The sequence below is a fragment of the Chrysoperla carnea genome, chromosome 5, assembly GCF_905475395.1.
Source record: "Chrysoperla carnea chromosome 5, inChrCarn1.1, whole genome shotgun sequence".
Classification (NCBI taxonomy): Eukaryota; Metazoa; Arthropoda; class Insecta; order Neuroptera; family Chrysopidae; genus Chrysoperla; species Chrysoperla carnea.
Window position 1 is genome coordinate 63218217 of NC_058341.1, and position 20606 is coordinate 63238822.

At 30.8% G+C, this 20606-nt stretch overlaps 1 protein-coding gene across 1 annotated transcript in view; it reads right to left on the reverse strand.

The window, feature by feature from the left end:
• Positions 1 to 2796: 2796 nt before the first annotated feature.
• Positions 2797 to 20606, reverse strand: part of LOC123300730 (serine proteinase stubble-like) — a 41095-nt gene continuing 23285 nt past the window's right edge. Inside the window, exons 3-7 of the mRNA XM_044883361.1 lie at positions 11499 to 11676; positions 9744 to 9896; positions 8540 to 8655; positions 6109 to 6264; positions 2797 to 4663 (exon numbers count right to left, since the gene is read on the reverse strand). Of these exons, the coding sequence (XP_044739296.1) occupies positions 4500 to 4663; positions 6109 to 6264; positions 8540 to 8655; positions 9744 to 9896; positions 11499 to 11676 (767 nt within the window). The 3' untranslated portion in view covers positions 2797 to 4499. The remainder of the gene's footprint in view (positions 4664 to 6108; positions 6265 to 8539; positions 8656 to 9743; positions 9897 to 11498; positions 11677 to 20606) is intronic.

Here is a 20606-nt window from a genome sequence, read left to right on the forward strand (position 1 = left end):
CTAATATGGGAATTTTTTATAGCTCATTTTCAAGAAAAATAAACAAGTATTCGAGTGGTCTTCAAAAATTCACAAATTTGTTGTAAAATAATTTTTAAAACTTTGGTATGCTTCTAAATTTCATATAAAATTTAGGGATAACTTTTCTCACCCTTTCAACCCTCCGTGCAAAGCGGCAAGGTTTGACAAAAATTTTTCAGCAATAGATTCCAAAAGTAGAAAGCACAAGTTTTCAAATGAGCGAGTGCTGGTCCAAATTCTATATTTTTCGCAGAGATACCGTTTGAAATTTAGGTAAAATTGTGTGTACCAATTTTTGTTCCTTTGATACTTTGAAAAGTGTATTTTGAATGTCATAATTTTCATCCCCTATATGGGTATGCATTTCCCCTGGTGAAAAAAAGCACATATTGGCACAGTACAACTTATGTTTCTTGGGCGTTTTCTTACGTTCTGACCTATATATCTATTCGATAGTTGAATAATTTATTTATCCAGTATTACCAAAATTAATCCTGAGAATACAAAGTTGGTAATCATGTTTACGATGTGGCGCTGCTGAAGTTTTTTTTCCAGATGGCAGCATCCTTAAACTGACCATGTGACCTAATTTGAAGCTCAATCTCACCAAGTGTCAGCATGAAAATACACCTAAGTGTCCCATTTTTTTGTAGCATCGTTTATTTATGACATTTATTAGGTACTCGACTCAAAAGACTTTTAGTCGGATAAAGGAATACATAAAATAGCCATTCTTAAGGATTCCTCAATAAGAGCTCCGATTTTGATGATTTTTTTTTCAAAATAATTCTTTTAGTATATTATTTAAAATCAGAAACATTTCAGAGGGGGGAATAATCTGGAGGAGGAATAGGCAATGTCCCAACACACATATCGATGACCAGCCTAAATTGCTAAAGATAGAAGTTTGAAATTTCGAGAAGATATTGATTTCATACTTTGGGTGTCATTTAAGAAAGAGTTTTTCGAAATTTATCCCCTAAAAGGGTGAAATAGGGGATGAAAGTTTGTATGAAAATATATAAAAACCGTCATTTTTGAGTTCACTAATTCTCTTAACTTCCCTTTGTTCACTATTTAATGGATGGTAACTTTTAGTGCGAATCGCTAAAATTTTGAAAAGAAAAGCGACCATGACACTTGCTGATAATGTAGCTATCTATAGATGACAGAATTTTTAAAATTTTGCTTAAGTTGTGAACTCAAAAATGTTACTATTAACGTACTTTTGGTACGGAACCTTAATATTTTTGAAAATAAAATATAGCTCATTTTACTTGCTGATAATGTAGCATCCTATAGATTAAATAACTTTTAAAAGCGGTTAAGTAGTGAACTCAAAAATGACGGTTTTTATATATTTCCATACTAACTTTCATCTTCTATTTCACCTTTTTAGGGGATGAATTTCGAAAAATCCTTTCTTAAATGACACCCAAAGTATGAAATCAGTAGCTTCTCAAAATTTCAAACTTCTATCACTAGTCGCGACATTGCCTATCCCCCCTCCATATTATTTTCCCCTCTGAAATAATTCTAATTTTAAATAATATACGAAATCATTTTAAAAAAATCATCAAAATCGGAGCTGTTATTGAGGACTCCTGAGTAAAAACATACATTGATGCGATTATTTGGGAATAATTAATTTATAAATAAAACACAATAATCTAAATAAATAATTTTTTTAATTTTATTTTGTATAAAGATTTATAAAAATGACACCTTGTATGTACAATAATGAAGCGAAAATAAAACAGCAGAATAAATTATAAATATTTAAATAATAAATAAAATTGAAAGAAAATGAATAAATTAAGATTTTGAAAATAATATTTAACATTTTTATTTTATTAAATTCACGGTCCAAACACACATTCCTTATATTATGTAATTTCATGGTCGATCCATAATAAAATTATTGGTTAAAATTTTCTTTTCTTTACAATATTGGGTTATTCATGTGCTTTATAAAAAGTATATATAAATATTTTGCGATGTTAAATTGTCAATATATGTAATAGGCTTTTGTCCTAAATTTGAAAAATTGGTTTATACGTTACATTAGTATTTGATTTACATCAAAAAAACTATTATTAAAAAAAAAGCACTATTTGCATTATATTGTATTTTGCATTTTCAAAAACCAATTTAAATTTACTTCGAAAACAATGTAGTTTGTCATGGCATCTTAAATGACATCACGCCTTGGCGTACAATAATTTTTTATTTAAGCAGTTGCAATCAAGTAACCTGCTTGTTCTATTAAAATGTAATGCATTGATAGGAGCGTTTGTCATGGCGTGACGTTATACTTTCTGATTTAGGTTTACGGTCACAAAATTATAATAATCCTTATTTTTTATGAAAAATAATTTTGTGTTTTGTTATCTACATATCATGATTAATCATTAGAAACTTTTATCCAACCGAAATATTCTTAGTGAACAAAAGCCTATTAGTCTCGTAAAATTAAAGAATAATAATATCAACGCAGATTGTAATCACAGACGTCAGAATTATAAAAATAGACTGAAAATATCTATATCAAAAGAAAATAAAAACTTTATTTTACAAAAAATAAAACTGACTTATATCAATAATTTTCTTGTGAGAAATTACGTTTCGAAGTCGAAGCCAACAAAATGACATCTGGCCAAGGATCATTGCTCACATGGATGTTACTGATAGGAGCATTTATTTAAAAATTAGCTTTTAGTGAGTTTTTTTTTTTTTTTTTAAATCGGTACTCTTGCATCAAAAGTTTTTATTTTCTACTTTTTAGTGATTTTACTATTTAGTACGTATACCCTTTTGAATGTCTTAATGACTAAAGTCGCCTTAAATTTGAAGAAAAAATGTCATCCCTTAACTTTTATATTCTCTTTCCTCATCCCCTTTAAGGATGGAATATTTTCTCCAATTTTAAATGCGGCTATGAAAGCATACCCTGAAATTAAAACCGGTTCATAATCAGCGAAGATATCGTGAAACATGCACACACATACAAATATACTCGAATTCATATCCTCATCTTTTTTTGTCGGTCAATTAACCATAGTTGTGCTCTAGATACACCAGAAAATCTACAACCATCCTATTACACTCAGATCCAAAGACCTCCGTATGAAATTTGATTTTGACGAGTAAAAAAAAAAAAATTGTAAGGAAATTTAGTTTCTTAATATTTCAAACTTTCCAGCTAATGTAAGACGATAAAAAAAAAAAACTTAAGATGTAACCTCATCATGACGCTTGAATGCTTCCATTAAAGCTGAAAAAAATAAAGTTATGGTCAGCGTCAAGCGCAGGCGTCAAATTGTAAAAATAAGGGACAAAAAGTTTATTAATATCGAAAGTCGATATCTCGAGGTATACATACTAAAAGTCATTGCCTAACCTAGTTTTTAATAAAACACATGGTAATGATAAATTAATCACCATATCCATAATGCTTGGTTCAAGAACATATTAGGACGTGCAACTCGAGTGGAGAGAGTAGCAGGAAAAAAGGCGCTTATCTGAGCGAGGTCTAGTCCTCGGACGTTGCGTACTTTGTAATGCGCATCAGGCTGTCTTTTGTTTCAATCAATTTAATTTTCAATTGTTTTTAATCACTTAGATAGCCTGATGCGCAGTACAAAGTACACAACGACCGATGACTAGAGCCCGCCCAGGTATGCGTCGTAAATTCAGCCACGGGCGCCTATGTTTATCTTAGTTTTTTTCAGATGGTATCATAGCCTAAACTGATCACGTGATCTAATGTGACGCTCAAACTCAGCGTCAGCGTCATATTTTTGATTGTAGGTATAATTGCACACCTACCAAGTAACTGCTGAAGTCTGCAGGCAGTATATAGAAAGATCGCGTAAATAGATTTTTGTATTCTGAATAAATATGGCAAGTAAATGATGGATGCCACAGACTCCTAAATTCTTTAGAAACGAAATAACTAACGTAAGAAAATAATATTAGCTTGTCGCAAATAATTATTTGTTCTACTTTTTGGTGATTAAAAATATTCTTTAATCTCTTAGACATTCAACTATGGCGACTAAACAATGAACTTTCTACATCGTACTTTCTACGGACCTTGGTCAGTGCTTTTGGTAATATGAAAACGTGATAAATTTTGAATCTGTTACATTTTCTCTATCTTAGAATGGAATTTCATTCATGAATCCCGGAATAGATTGGCCAAAATATGCCACAGTTATAATAAAATATTTAATGTGTAACTTATCAGTCTGTTTAGATTTTTGGATCCTGGAATATTAATCTCCTGTGCCTTTTCAAATATAGTCACATATATTGAATTTGATGTTTGATGTTCCAAATTGTTGGTAGTTCGTTGTTTACAAATTTTGCACATTGGAAATGACACTTAAAGTTAATAATTGTCATTGCTAATTATTTAATGTTTCTAATATTATAATTAGGGTTTTGATCACAATAGTTTCTAATTTTAACTAAATTTAAAATTGGAGTATTTGATTAATCCAATGTCTAAATTCACTAATCCTAGTATATACACCAGGTTGATTTGGTTCCGCACAACCAATACCCCATGAAATAACTCCAGCTAATATAAATCGTTTATCTTGAGATCGTTGTATTACCATTGGCCCGCCACTATCACCTGTAATATACAAAAACAGTTTTATTTTTAAAAGCAATAGATAGCTTACGAGGTTCAGCAATCCAACATATGATTTCTTGCATGCGCAGTAATTGTGTTAACCGCTCGATCACCTCTGATGATTGTGTGATGTGCAATTTTTGTCATATAGCATTAAGAAGGGAGATGGGGATCTTAGTACAGGCTGAGAATTTTCATATTAAAAAAAATTAATCCGTACCGTTTTCCAACGCGATAATTAGGGAAAAATAGTAACAAAAAAAAAAAGGAAAATGCATTTTAATAAAAAAGCAAGAATAAGGGGTTGTAGCGCTAAAAAACGAAAAAAATGAGACTAGTTGAAGTCAAATTCGATATAAAGTTTACGAGAAAACACGATTTTATACGCAGGATAATACGTTTCGCAGGAAATCTGTTCGAGGCTTAAATTGTAGCTTTTAATGGTAATGTTTTGGTAAGAATAATTTTCGTCGCAAAATAATATAAAGTTTTTCCACAATTTGTGAAAATGCAAAAATAGGTGCTTCGGAAAAGTCGTGCGCAATCGGTAATGAAACATCATACAATTAAAAAAAAAGAATTTTCTTCGCTAAGAGTTGCTCTACAACCTTTACGTAATTATTAGCCCGTAGATGCATGAGAAACCGTGAAAACGCAAAAAAAATGGGAATTTACAAACTATAGTGTATAGCACACACACAGTGTATACTAAAAAGTCCAGTGCTAAGTTGAACAACTGTTTCAGCTTGTGAATTCCCGCTTTTCTATTTATTTAAATTTTTTGTCAACTTTTACATGGATCGTTTCATATAATTAATAATTTATTGTCTATTAACAAATAGAAACATTTGCGCAACTAACTCCTGATTTACAAATGATATTTGACAACTAAGAAAATTATTCCACCAGATTTTTTCCATTTTCCTATAACCGTTACATCTTTGGCTGAACTAAATGGTTTAATCTCCAAAAAATTGTTTTCTTAATTTTTGAAAAAATTAACATATAATTAAAAAAAAAAAAACTTATTAGGTTGGGATCATTTCCCTTTTTGAAGGAAACGAGTGGGGGAGATTTCGAAGCCAGTCTAATTGCTTAATGATAAGTTTGGTTATCGTATTCATTCCATAATGATTGTAAGAATCCAATATAAATATAACATAACATTTTGGATTTTGATTTTCAGACTTACTTTCAAATGAATTTAATAAAATTTTAGGTTTTCCTTTTAAGTCAAAATATCTCAGTAAATATTGGATATACAGAAAAATAATTTGATCAGGAGTAACCGCGCGAAAAAACCAGACATATAGACATACACAAATTTACATTTCTTTACAGATGTTATTTTTGTCTCAAAACGTAAAGATGAAATAAAATTTCCAATTTCGTTTTTCTTAATGAAAATAATACCTATCAGAGAGTGAATGTAAATAAAAAGTTACCTTCACAAGAATCTGAACCGCCACTTCTGAGACCAGCACATATAAATATATTTGGTATATGTTCAATATAACCAGCACTTCTATACATTTGTTCACAAACGCTGTTATTTATCACTGGTACTGATACTTCTTGTAAAGTATTTGGTAATGGCCCATCTGTAAAATATGAAAACAATCAAAATTAGTAATATATACCTTATAAGGGTTGTGCATTAAATGGACTCCGCACGTTATGATAGAAAAATGATTTTTAATCGACGTTCTTAAAACACACCGGAAAATCTTCTTTGCATTATCCTGATCAACAGTTCTCACTGCAACGTAAAATGACTGTTTATACCATGTATATGTATATGAAATATACATAGTATAAGAAGTTTAGTCCCAAGTTTGTAGCGCTTAAAATTATTGATGCTACGAAAAAAATTTTGATATAGTTGTTCATAGAATCATCTAATTAGTCCATTTTCGGTTGTACGTCCGTCCGTTCGTCTGTGAACACGATAGCTCAAAAAAGAAAAAAGATATAAAGCTGTAATTTTTACAGCGCACTCAGGATGTAAAAAGTGAGGTCGAGTTCGTAAATGAGCAACATAGGTCAATTGGGTCTTGGGTCCGTAGGACCTATCTTGTAAGCCGTTAGAGATAGAACAAAAGTTTAAATATAAAAAATGTTCCTTATACAAAAATAAACAACTTTTGTTTGAAACATTCTTTTGTAAACATGACTGTTTACTCACGAGGGCACACATTAGATGCAAATTTTGTAGTATGTATTAATAATATGGGATTATCAGTTATGTATGTGTGACATGTATATGTGTTATGTGATAGAGTAATCAACACTGTCCATACATGGTATTTCAACAATTAACTCAGTCAATTGTTTGTTTTCACTTCTTTTGACTTACAGTTGAGTATTATTTCTTTTACAACTTTGTGTACATGATGAGGATACACATGCATGTCTATATCTGTATACGTAATAGACAAACTCGAATGTAAATAAAATTCCCACTATTAAGGATGTACGAGCGCCAAGGCAATTTTGGATAAAAAGCTTTTTTTATATGAAGTTGGACTAAGTCCAAATCAATTCTGAAAGTTTTAAGAGTGGGGGGGGGGCGGTTATGCCCGATTATTTAAATAAAAAAATGACTTCAAAAGTAGGCGTATTTAACATTGGTCTTATGGGAAAACGGTAGATAGATGATATGTTTTCCTAGATTTCCTCCAAAACTAGTCGATGGAAATTAAAAAAAACTATTTAAATTAAAGTCAAAACCTTAATAAATTATTGAAAAAAAAAACCGTTGTGCCCAACGAATTAAGGATGTATGGGCAACATTGGTCTTATGGGAAAACGGTAGATAGATGATATGTTTTCCTAGATTTCCTCCAAAACTAGTCGATGGAAATTAAAAAAAACTATTTAAATTAAAGTCAAAACCTTAATAAATTATTGAAAAAAAAACCGTTGTGCCCAACGAATTAAGGATGTATGGGCACGGTAGTGGGGTCACAAATTTAAAAAAATATATATTTTCAATTTTGATAGTGAATTATGCTATTTGTAACTTGTCAAAATAAGACGAAAACGAAGAATAAAAAATTTTTATCGATATCTGGAGATTCAAAATATCGAAGATTGAAATTTTTGTTTGATTATTTAGCTTTCGATATTTCAAAAACGAAGGCAGACATCGAAACATTTAATTCTTATTTTTCCTCTACATTTATGAAGTTAGAACAAAATTCATTTTCAAAGTTGAAAATAAGGTACAAAGTACAAATAATTTCAACCACATGTCTAAACTTGCCTTAGATCAAAGACCCAATTGACTTGTGTTGCTCATTTACGAACTCGACCTCACTTTTTACGTCCTAAGTACGCTATAAAAATTTCAGCTTGATATCCCTTTTCGTTTTTGAGTTATCGTGATGACAGACGGACAGACAGACGACAGACAGACGGACAGACAGACAACCGAAAATGGACTAGATTTTATGAGCACCAATACCAAAAGTTTGTTCATAGCATGAATATTTTTAAGCATTACAAACTTGGGACTAAACTTAGTATACCTTGGTATATTTCATATACATGGTATAATAAGCGCTCCGTAATAAATTATATCCTTTTGGCTAGAAATAAAACAAGATTTTTTCGTAAAGTTAAGAGACACAAATACACTATGGCTCTAACTAGACTTATTCTAGTTAGAATCGATAGTTAATTTATACTTGAGACCAGGTTGAAGATCAAAATGTATCTGTGCAACAATATGTCCATCTAGTTATAGGTAGATTCTTTTAAATAGAAGTTTTACAATCATGTACCTTAAGAAACAGATTATATCTTTAATATCGATTTTCCTCAAAAACTTTAAAATTTATCATTCACTTTCAACAAAGTTGACAAAATATTTACCTTCATGCAATCGTCCCCATCCAGTTACATGGGCAGTTTTACCAACATATCCTTCATCACTGTTTGGAACACATACAGGAATAATATTTGGTTGGAATGTAACTGGTTCATAAAACCTGAAAATTAGTTGATTAGACAGAATTTTTATATTGAATGCAAATTTTAAACAAGGGAATTACAAGTAAGTTAAAAGCAAGTTTCTCGTAGTAAATTAGTGCTATTAACACTAACTTCATGTAAAGAAAATGATTTTTGTTTTTGAGTCATCAAACTAGTATCTGTATTATGTATTAATTCAATAAGCCAGGGTCTGAAGTCGGGACAATTTGGTAAGATGATGTTCCACTTTTTAAGGCAATGATTATGCCATTACCAAATTTATGCTGTGTTATATTATCTTCTGTGCTAATTATATAATTATACTGAATCAAAATGTCTCAACATCATGTTAACCACTCTAGCCCTATATCAACTCAATAAAGTAACCCAAGACATTAAGATGGAATTCAAGTTTTTGATAATTGTAGGAGTCAGGGCCGAAACTAGAGTTAAAGGGGGCTTGAGGCAATATTTCTCTATTGAGTTTGCCAACTCAATTTTTTCTAATTTTTGTAAAAAAAAAAAGAAACAAGGCATTCTTATTTCTAATCATGATTGATTAGTTTTATTTATCTTACACATTTTTCACGTTGTATTACATATTAATTTGTTTTATTTTTACATATTGTTTGTAATTTTGCCCCGGTTGCCCTATTGTAGTTTCGGCCCTGGACTAGGAGTATACAAAGTGTTTATGGATTATGTCGGTAACAGCCTTTAATCTTTAGATTTTTTTCAAGAATTCTAGCCCATAAACAGAAGTGCCAACGATTCATTTTCCCTTCTTTCGATTTATCTTTTTAAATAGAAATTAGTATTTAGAATTTTCAAAATAAGTAGCAAATAAATTTATACAAAACACTTTTTTAAAAAACGATTGCCCGCAGAAAAAAGAAGATAAATCGAAAGAAGAATAAATATGAATTACTGGCACTTCGGTTTATGGTCTAGAATACTTGAGAAAAAACTGAAGATTAAAGATTTTTACACATACCGCAGATTTGCGTTGAAGAACCCAGGGGTTAAGCGCTGCAGAGCTAGAGTTAAAGTAATTCGGTAGAGAAACAAGCTCATTTGGATTTAGAATATTTTTAAGAATACTTACCTTAAAAGTGCCAAGTCGTATTCAAACGTTCTTGGATCGAATTGTGGATGTGAGGCAACTATCTGCACGCGACGTTCTTGGAATCCATATGGTTCTGATTCCGAAGTCAAATCATGTTCACCCAGCCTTAGAAGTAAATCACTTGGAGGAACACTGGAAAACAAAATTTTATCAACTTAAATATATTAAATGTAACTCGGATGGCAGGTTACTAATTTACTTTTCTTCAAAAAATCAATTTTCACAATGAAGGGGAGGTTAACATAATGAAAAGAGCATGGACTTTTGTTGTACAAAAAAAAATAATTTTTTTTTTCCTTAAAATGAAATGGTCTTTTCATAATAAAATTATCAGAGTATGGCAAGAAGTTTTACTATTTAAAAGCTGCTTTTAATTTAAGTATAATAATTACTAAAAACTGAAAATAGAGTCGTCAAATCTACTCAAAATTAGCAATTAGCTGGAGATGATTTGAATCCACTTTGGGTATCTCAAGTAAAAGTGGTTTGCTATCATTTCTGAATAGAGTTTAAGTTTTTCAAAAGGGTCAATCATCTGAGCTAGATGTTATCAGTCAATGTTAATTCAAGCTAGTATTGATTTCCAAGCTGTGCTCAAAAATCTATCCCCAGGTTGGAACTAATGTTGACCCGGTTTTTTTCCTCTACATGGAAGCGTTTGTTAAGATGCACAAAAGCTAACAATTATTTTGACGGAAAGCTCCTTCACTGTTAAAAGAAATTATTTTGAAGACCAAGAGTAAGGGAATTTTTGGGAAGTAAAATTTAAAAACTATTAAATTCACGGTTTCAGATATGGATAGGGGAGTCGCAATTCAAACGTTGGAACTAATAGTTAGTTTCAAAAGGTTATATCTGCGGTAATATCACTGAAAGATTTTGATTCTACTTTCATAGGTCAATTCAACGAAGATAGACATACACAATTGTGTCGTTGAACGACAATAAAAATTTTCATTAATTAATTTAGGAATAAAACTGATATTCTAGGATATGGCACGTAAAAAAGTCCACGAACCCTAACTTTCTGCCGCGTAGTAAATAAGTTCCTGAGTCTATGTGGAGCATTTTCTCTCATAGGATATATACAGTAGAACCTCGATAAGTTAAAGTCCAAGGGAAACACAAAATATTTTAAGTTATAGAGGTTTTAAGTTATCAAGGGTCTATGTTAGGTAAAGGTTAATATAGAGGTATGTACATGTTTCTATGTACGCTAGTTAATATAGAGGTATGTACATGTTTCTATGTAGTTACTGAGGGCCTATACAGAGATTATTTATTTAAGTTATAGAGGTTGCGTATTTTAAGTTATAGAGGTTTTGGGCTTTGATGGGAAGGGAACATAGTATTTTTCAGCGGCCATTTTCGAGATAGGGGAGGGGTAGATAAATTAGTCAAAATTGAAAAAAATTTCTGCTCCTTACCAAATAAACTCTCTAATGATCGTACAAATGTTACATACTGCTGGCAGACATTTCCCCCCTCTTCCTCCTCTCAAACGCCCGACAAAGGGTAACATGTTTTGATTGATATTAGCCAAGAAGGGGGAGGGGAAGATATGTCTGCTAGCATTACGTAACATTTGAGCGGTCGTTAAGGAACTTATTTGGCAACACTTTTTTAAATTTTTACTCATTTAAAACTGGAAATTTTCTAGCTTTATTATTATTTATATTATGAGCAAGCGGCAATTATTGGAATAATGAATGATTTTTAAGACAAAATTTTTACCTGTCAACACAATGAGCTGCAGTGATTGCCCAATTTTCATTTAATAAAGCTGCTCCACATTTATGTAAGTATGTAGATGTTCGCCATTGTCGTAAACTAATTTGCCATGGCCATCGACCAAACGTACTGTTCTTTCCACCAACAATTCGTGCTTGTGGATACATTCTTCTGCCGCATACTGCTGATGTAGACGCCATTAGCATTGTTGTAAGCATTGTTGAATTTACAAGCAACATTTTGAAAATCAATTGAAATGTTAGAAATATTTTTAGGTTGATTGTATTATTTAAATAATATTTTTTAAGAAACTGTAATTTTTCAAGAAAAATTTGTTTACCCCTTATTATAAGAATTTGTATTAAATTTAAAAAAACTTTTCTCTGAATGCGTCAGTCAAGTACTGAAGAAGATTGTGTCATTCTCACAAAGGTGAAAAAAAGGTGAAAGGTGTCTCCCAGCACCTAGGGAGATCTTTTCGGGACGTAGGATTATCTTTAAGTTAGGTTGAATTGGCTGCCCACGAGGAATACACTTAGGCCAAAGGGTTCATTGTGATACCATTATGTGTTTTATCACCACCAGTCTCCGTTGATAATTTTAACTCCTCAATTATTTTGACAGGTTGAATACACCTCCTTCATGCATATATCATGCGCTACATTAGTCCATCAAAACTATTATTTTAAATAATTTTTGTTCTATAGGGAGAGGTACGAACCCGCTTCCTAAGGCATACCGCGTACAAAATTAGGCTATATGCTTTAACCAACTGAGATTGATAGGATTATCTTTAGAGGGCATTCAATCCTGTATATATAAAATGTATTAAATTCACTTCAAAGTTTATCTCCGTCAACACGATAACTTAAAAATAAAAAAAAATATAGATCATGAGTTCGTAGGATCCATCTTATAAACCGTAAGATATAGAAAAAAGTTTGGAGGCAAATATGTTCCTAATAAAAATAAACTACTTTTGTTTGAAATATATATTTCCTAAACACCATTGTTTACCCGTAAGATTGGAAATATCAATATTTTCGATCAATAAATCTATTAATTTTAATTCCACAACAAACTAAAAAAAAGTTCTAATGTAAATTAATTTGAAAAAATGTATGATGTATAGGTATTACCTAAACCGAAAAAAATTGAGCTAAAAAATACAGTTTATACAGTGTATACAAATAAATGAAGCTGCGAGCAACAAACACTCCACCGGAAATAGTTAAATCGTTAATAGTAACAATGAACGACGAGGTGATTTATCAGTTCGAACAAGTGAAAAGGTTTAATTATCTGGGAGTATTGGTGGTAATTTTTAAAGGTCTATGTTTACATACACATAATTACAGGAGCTTATTTAAAATCCAGTCATTGAGTATGATTAACTTTCGCATGGAAAATTTATGCGGGATCCCGTTTAAAACTGAGGAGAGCCCGGAACGATATTGTTTAAACTAATTTTTCTTAACAAATAAGTAATATTGACCTAATCGCTTCGGAAAAAATTGTATCATATAATCAGTGTTAAAATTTAAAAAAAATATTTTTAGATATGTTTTCCAAGCCCTCCAGTTTTCGAGTACAAAATTGGTATTCGAAAAAACGCTACATGCTATAAAAATGACTTAAAACTTTGAAAATTTTCGAAAGTATTTTCTAGAATTTGTTTTTTGTTTTTTCGAGAGTGTTTCACAAGACAACAAGTTAAAGATACCTGCAAATTTTCAATTCCCTATCTTTTATAGTTTTGGCGAAAATGGTCACCAAAATTTTGCGCTAATTAATTTAACGGGATATTTTTTACCTGTACACTTACGTTCTATCTCTTACGGTTTAAAAGATGGGTCCTGATGGCCCAATACCCAATTGATCTGACTTATGTTGCTCGTTTACGTACTCAACCTCACTTTTTACTTACGTCCTGAGCACACTATAAAAATTTCAGATGGATATCTCTTTTCGTTTTTGAGTTATCATGTTGACAAACAGGCGGCCAGACGGGCTGACAGACAACCGAAAATAGACTAATTAGGTGATTTTATGAGCACCTATACAAAAAATTTGTTCGAAGCATCAATATTTTAAGAGTTTTATATATTACATATGTAACAAAGTATAATAGACAAAAAAGTTAATTATATAAGACTTGAATACTTATATATAATACTTATATATAAAGCCAAAGAAACTTGTAAAATATAAATAATAAATATGTGGTAGAAGCTCAAAGCAAAAGTTAAAAGTTTAGATCCTGTTTACTAGATAATTAATGTGAAAACAGTAAAATTTTACACAATTTTTTAATTGAAAATTTCGAACATGATGTGTCAACTTTTATCCCGCTGTGCTAAACGAAGTTGCCGCTTTCCGTCTTCGTCGAGCAGAAAACTAATAAGCACACCACCGGAGCATGTAAAGAATGTCCCTCGACTTTACCTTTTGTGACAATGAAGATGAGATCTGAGACAAATTTTACACAATTTTTTAATTGAAAATTTCGAACATGATGTGTCAACTTTCATCCCGCTGTGCTAAACGAAGTTGCCGCTTTCCGTCTTCGTCGAGCAGAAAACTAATAAGCACACCACCGGAACATGTAAAGAATGTCCCTCGACTTTACCTTTTGTGACAATGAAGATGAGATCTGAGACATTCTTTACTTTTGCTCCCTAGATGTATATCCTACTATTACTATTTTTGACCTTTGTGTTCAATTTTTGGTTACATTATTTGTGATGAATAAAAGAAGCTCATCAGTATTTGCTTATAGACCCGGTAAAATCCGTCATTGAGCATGAATTACTTTTGTATGGAAAATTTTTGCAGGATCTCGTTTAAAAAATGCTTTTGAACGTAAAAACCGTTTCCCAATTTTCTGAGGAGATATGTGGTGAAAATGAAATTTGTGGAACTTTTCTGTTAGTGTGAATTTATTTCGAGTCGATTGGTGAAAATCCCATCTTTCTAGCATGTATAGAAAAGAAAATCGGCATTTTTGGGTGGTTTTTCGATTTTTTAAGAATTAACAATCAATCACTTAAAATGCAATTGGGACAAACATTTTTGCAGGATATTGTCGATTAAGCTTTACAGAACAAATAAAAATTTTATACATATTAAAAAAACTGATTTTTTCATAGACTTTTCGAGGGATGGAAAGCGCATAAATCACGATTTTCAAAGTTTACGAATTTTTTACTCGAAAACTAGAGGGTTTAGAGAAAAATTTCTAGGAATATTTTTTGCTAATTTTTACCCGAATTATATGAGACAATTTTAAAAAGCGATTCGGTTAATATTACTTATTTGTTTACCAAAAATTCGTTTAAACAATATTCAACCATGTTACCCACCGGTAACCTGCACTTTCACGTTCAGGAGCATGTTTTAAATGGGATCCTGCAAAAATTTTCCATGCGAAAATTATTCATGCTCAATGAAGGATTTAACCGGATATATTAGACACTTTTTCTTAAATGGGTTGGATTAATATATACGCCAGCAAAATCCTACAAAAAAAAAACAGCTAAAATCAAAAAACGCGATGTAAAGCTACATTCTTGATATGTTATTCGGACCTCTTAGAGGGTCAAAAATTTCGAAAATTTTTCGTAGTATTTTCTAGAAAATTTTTTTGATTTTTTTCAAAAAACTTTCATAAGGCTTGCAAGTTGAAGCTACCTACAAATTTTCGTCTCTCTATCTTTTATACTTTTGGAGAAAACAGACACCAAAGTTTTGCCCTAATTTGCCCCTGCACGAGAAAACAATGATGTTTACGAGAAATTTTTCAAACAAAAGTTGTTAATTTTTTTATAAGGAACATTTTTTACCTTTAAACTTTTGTTCTATCTCTAACGGTTTAACATAAGCATAACTTAAAATATTATCATTTCAGAAATTTTTCAAGCATCATATCTCAAAAACTATAAGACATACAGAACTGTGTGTCAGCAACTAATGCCAAAGGTCATAGTTTTTGAATTGAACTGCAAAAACTGAAAAAAGTGCGAAAATTTTGTAGTTTTTCACATATTACGCCGGTAGCACAATTTTTTTTTTTGCTTGCAAAACGTGATTTCATACTCCTCTAAGGGTCCTAATAGCATACCAAAAAAGTAGCTTTACATCGCTCTTTGCGATTTTAATGTAGGATCTGGCGTAAAAATAAGTAAATGTAAAAAACGAAAAATATGTTTGTTGATAAATAAAGGATCGTAATAAACTGTTTTTATTAAAAACACTTTGCAATAAGCACCATTTATAGAAACATATAAATTTATTTTTATTGAGTGTGTAATGTTTTGTTGAATAAAGCTTATTAGTTAAAATCACAAATATTAGTAAATGTTTTTAATTAATTTTATCACTTGGACTAGACAATAATAACATATAATTATTTGATTAAATTTCACTTGAATTAAACACTTAATAAAGTTAGTTTACGATTTAGGCTACAGCTTTAATAAATAAAGTACTCTTTAGGAATTCACTTGATCTTGAAGTTATTTTGTACTGGTTTGATTTGATTTGAGTGTAGGTATTATTGTACTGATACTGATAGTGATAGACTATTAAAAAATTGTATGCTCTTAAAAACAACAATCATGATTTATATAGTAATTAAACCTGATGAATGTTGTATTATTATTATTATTATTATAGATCAACAACTTGAAAATTTTTATTAATATTTTTATACCTCTATGTACAGAACCATCATCAGAATAATTCGGAGTTGTCTTAAGATATTTGGTACCATTATTATGGAGAGCCAGGCCAAAAAAATTCGTTGAATTTACTAAAGCTGATTATTTGATGATCGGTTATAGTAGTTAGGTACACACACATACTGCGGTCAGTCAAGCGAACGATAGAACAGGGGTCAGATTTATGCTATCGAAACGGTTATGATTTCCGTGGTATTTAAATAAATTTATTAAAGCTGAAAATTGTTATACAGATTGTATATTGCACATAAATAACTTTATGACTGTCAGTCAGTTAGGTGTTAGAACAGGGCTAGTCAGTCAGCCCTTATGTATGTCCAATAAATAAATAAGATTCAGTTATGATTGCTGTAGTATTTAAATGAATTTATTAAAGCTGAAATTGTTATACAGATTGTATATTGCATATAGATAACAGTTATGACAATCACTTAGTTAAAATCGTTATCATAACTAATGTACTTTAGACTTTTTAGTATTCCTGCACTAAAAACCCTCTTCGTATAGGTACTATACTGATATCTGATATGATATGAAAGATGGCAAACAAAAATATTGGGTGGACAAACGTGAACAAATCGTTGTCAAACGAATGGTATTTTATTTTATGCAAATTTGAATTTAAGGGGTGTTATTTTTTTAGTTTTCAAAGTCAGGAAATCCTTAATCCCATGTGGGAACAAATAGTAAAGATTTATGATAACCTTTACTAAAACGTCAGCATACCTCATTTTAGAAAAAAAAAATTCCCAAAAAATATTATTTCAAAATGTACATTGGGCGTACAGAGAATTTTTGTCCCATTGTTAAATCACCCTACCTGGAGCTGAAGTTTACCTGGAAGAGTATTTATTGTACAGATCATTCGAAGTCAGCCTGTATATTTAAAACAAAAATTTCAAAAATAGACTTGGTAAAACGAAAAATTCAATTGAAATTTTCAATGTACATATCAGTGGCGTAACTATATCATCTGGGGCCCGAGGCAAATTCTTTTGATGGGACCCTGTCAGTAAAAATCGTCACGTTGTACTTACTTAGTTTAATTTTAATAGTTATCTACTTAAGTAGTTATTCAACACTAATAAAAATTTTATTTTCAAGACTATGGGTTTATTATATACATTTACAATGAAATAACAATTTAATTTCAGTAATATATTTATGAAGAAAAATCTTTTCTTCGAGCTTTATGCACCACAAAAGCGTCAATGTCACCATCAAAGTTTAAAATTCAGGCTATAGAATTTTCAATAGACAGGATAGCCAACCTGTCTTGTCCCATAGAGTTTCATAAATACGTTTTGTAACAAATAAAATTAATGCAATGCATACTTCAGGAAAGCTGCATGACATAAAATGATTCTTTATTCGTAATAAATCAGCAAGGTCTCTAATACACGAAGACTTTTCTATTTCGTCTCTGAAAGTGGACTGAAAACTGAGAATTTCCCTTAAAAATGATTCAGCTATGTCTTTTTTATATATATCAACAAATTCTAGAGTTTTTTTTAATAAATCTGTGTCATTTAAAATTTGCAAAGGCTGCAGGACACTGAAATTGCAAACAATTTCATTCATCGGAAGGAAACGCGATTTCAGTAGATTAATAATTATCTCCAATACTCGATAAAATATGTTCACTTTGAACATATTTGTTCATCTTCACAAAGTTCGTCCAAATGGCGTTTTAATTTTCTCTGACGAGTTTTAGAAAATTCAGGGGTTATGGACCGTTTTTCTGCTACGCTATTTGCTTCCATTTTTAAATTTACAAATTCATGTCGATACATTTCCAATTTTTACTTAAAAATAATTAAAAACAAGTGAAAACAAACAATTGACTGAGTTAATTGTTGAAATACCATGTAAAGACAGTGTTGATGCGCAATCGTTTGTTTTTTTGACGTCACGTAAGTAACAAAAGATATTCACTTTTAAATAAACACACACACAACTGATATTCCTATATTAATACATACTATAAAATTTGCACCTAATTAACGCCCTCGTGGGTAAACAGTGATGTTTACAATAAAATGTTTCAAACAAAAGTTGTTTAATTTTTTATAAGGAACATTTTTTACATTTAAACTTTTGTTCTATCTCTAACGGTTTACAAGATGGGTCCTACTTGGGTTGGATGGGTCCTTTCAAGACCCAATTGACCTATGATGCTCATTTTACGTCCTGAGTACGCTGTAAAAATTTCAGCTCGATATCTTTTTTCGTTTTTGAGTTATCGTGTCCACAGACGGACGGACGGACGGACAACCGGAAATGGATTAATTAGATGATTCTATGAACACTTATACCAAAATTTTTTTCTTAGCATCAATATTTTTAAGCGTTACAAACTTGGGACGAAACTTAATATACTATGTATATTTCATATATACATGGTATAATATACTTTTCAAGCAAAATGTCAAAAATTTATTTTTGAGTGCGCGGCCTGTTGGCCCGGGTCCTTTTGAGTCAAGGTCCGTGGCATTTTGCCAACCCCGCCACCCCATAGTTACGCCACTGGTACATAATATACGAATAAAAAACGTTTTCAAAGCATGTACGAATAAGTTGTAGTTTGCAATCTATATATATAGACTTTCAACCTGTATATAGAAGTTATGTGGCTTTTCCATAAGTGTTTTTTTTTTATAACATCAACAAGGTTTCCTATTGAAGTTATTAAAATAAACACTACCTATTATATCACGTGTACACTGTTAATAACACTATTTTAAATGATTTTTTTTTTGAGTTTCCATATTAGTGTTCAAAAAAAAGACCGAAGTTCATTTGTGGTTAAATTTTTTATTATTATAATATTCTAATATAGTAGTTTAGGAGATACAACGTCATTCAATTTATGACTCTTTATGCCGTTTGTTGCCAAAATTAGATGCAATTTTAGTGCAAAACGAATAAAAATAAAAATGAAATAAAATAAAAATAAGATACTCAGACAGGTTAATTACTTGGCTAAGATTTCTTTAAATAGAAAAATATTTTTCCCATTTTCCCATATTTAAAGCAATTGAAGCATATCAAAAAATAATTAAATGCTCAAATTATAATTTTATGATGTAGTGTAAGTTGTAAAGAGCGTAGACGTTATATAGAGCCGGAAAAATGCGTAGGCAAGCATAGAAATGCCATTATAGAATGTATATCCACCGCTATAAAACTTCCACAATATATCGAAACCCAAGCATAAGTGGTTTTAAGTTATATAGCTTAAAAGTATCGTCTACGATTGTAGTATAGATAATGATTGGTCTCGGTGGCATTCGCAGGTGGAACAAATACTGCGCAAGTTAAAAGCAAGGTAAAATATATGTGTCCAAAATATAATTAATAACCGAATAATTTCGTATTTTTCATTATGTCAAACAAATATTGAAACAAAAGCTCTGAAGGTGGGAAAGTATGGTATATTAACGGAAAATATACTGCTCGAAAGTAATCAGATAATTGAGATCGAGAAATCAAAAAAATTTTTAGGTGTCACTATTGACCAAAAACTAAGTTGGAAGGAGCACATTATTATTCGCAAAAAGTTTGAAAAAAGAAACTGAATAAAAATATGTACTTGATGCGACAATTTAGAAAAATTACCTCCACTGAAATAGTTCTAAATGCCTATTTATTTATTCATTCAGTTATATTATACGGTATAATATTTTGGGGAAATTCACCACATGCTGAACAAATTCTTATTATTTAGAAACAAATAATTCGAATCATCGGGCAAATAAAACAGGTGGAAACCTATAAACCGCATTTCAAATCTACATTATTGAATGCGTAATGTTTTATAGGAAAAGCAAAATATTCTATATTAATAGATCGGAATTACACTCGCATAATATCGAAGCCGAAACGCTCAAGCAAAAATACAAACAAACTTACAGACCATTAAGACGATATACACATTTTTCAATGGCGTGAAATCATTATTTGATTGACGTGAAACTTTTTTTAATACTCCTCTTAAACATTCGTTGGTGGAAAAAAAATGTTTATAAAGAAAAGTGGTTTTCCAGATAAGAATGGTTAAAGCATTGCGATTTTACCCTTTACTCCATCGATTTGAAATTTGGATATGTTATAGGTACTCATATTCTATTTGCCCTGGTTGCTTTTATTTTTCGACAATTTTGTTAATTTTCACAATTTCCATTGTTGACACTTAGGTACATTTTCGTATTTCACTATACCTGGATGTGAACAATGAAAATTGGGAAAATTAACAGGATTTTCGATATGAGTACCTATTACATATCCAAATTTCAAATTGATAGAGTAAGGAGTAAAGAAGAAATAGAGCAGAAAACCGCTTTTATTTTCTTTATAAATATTTTTTTCCACC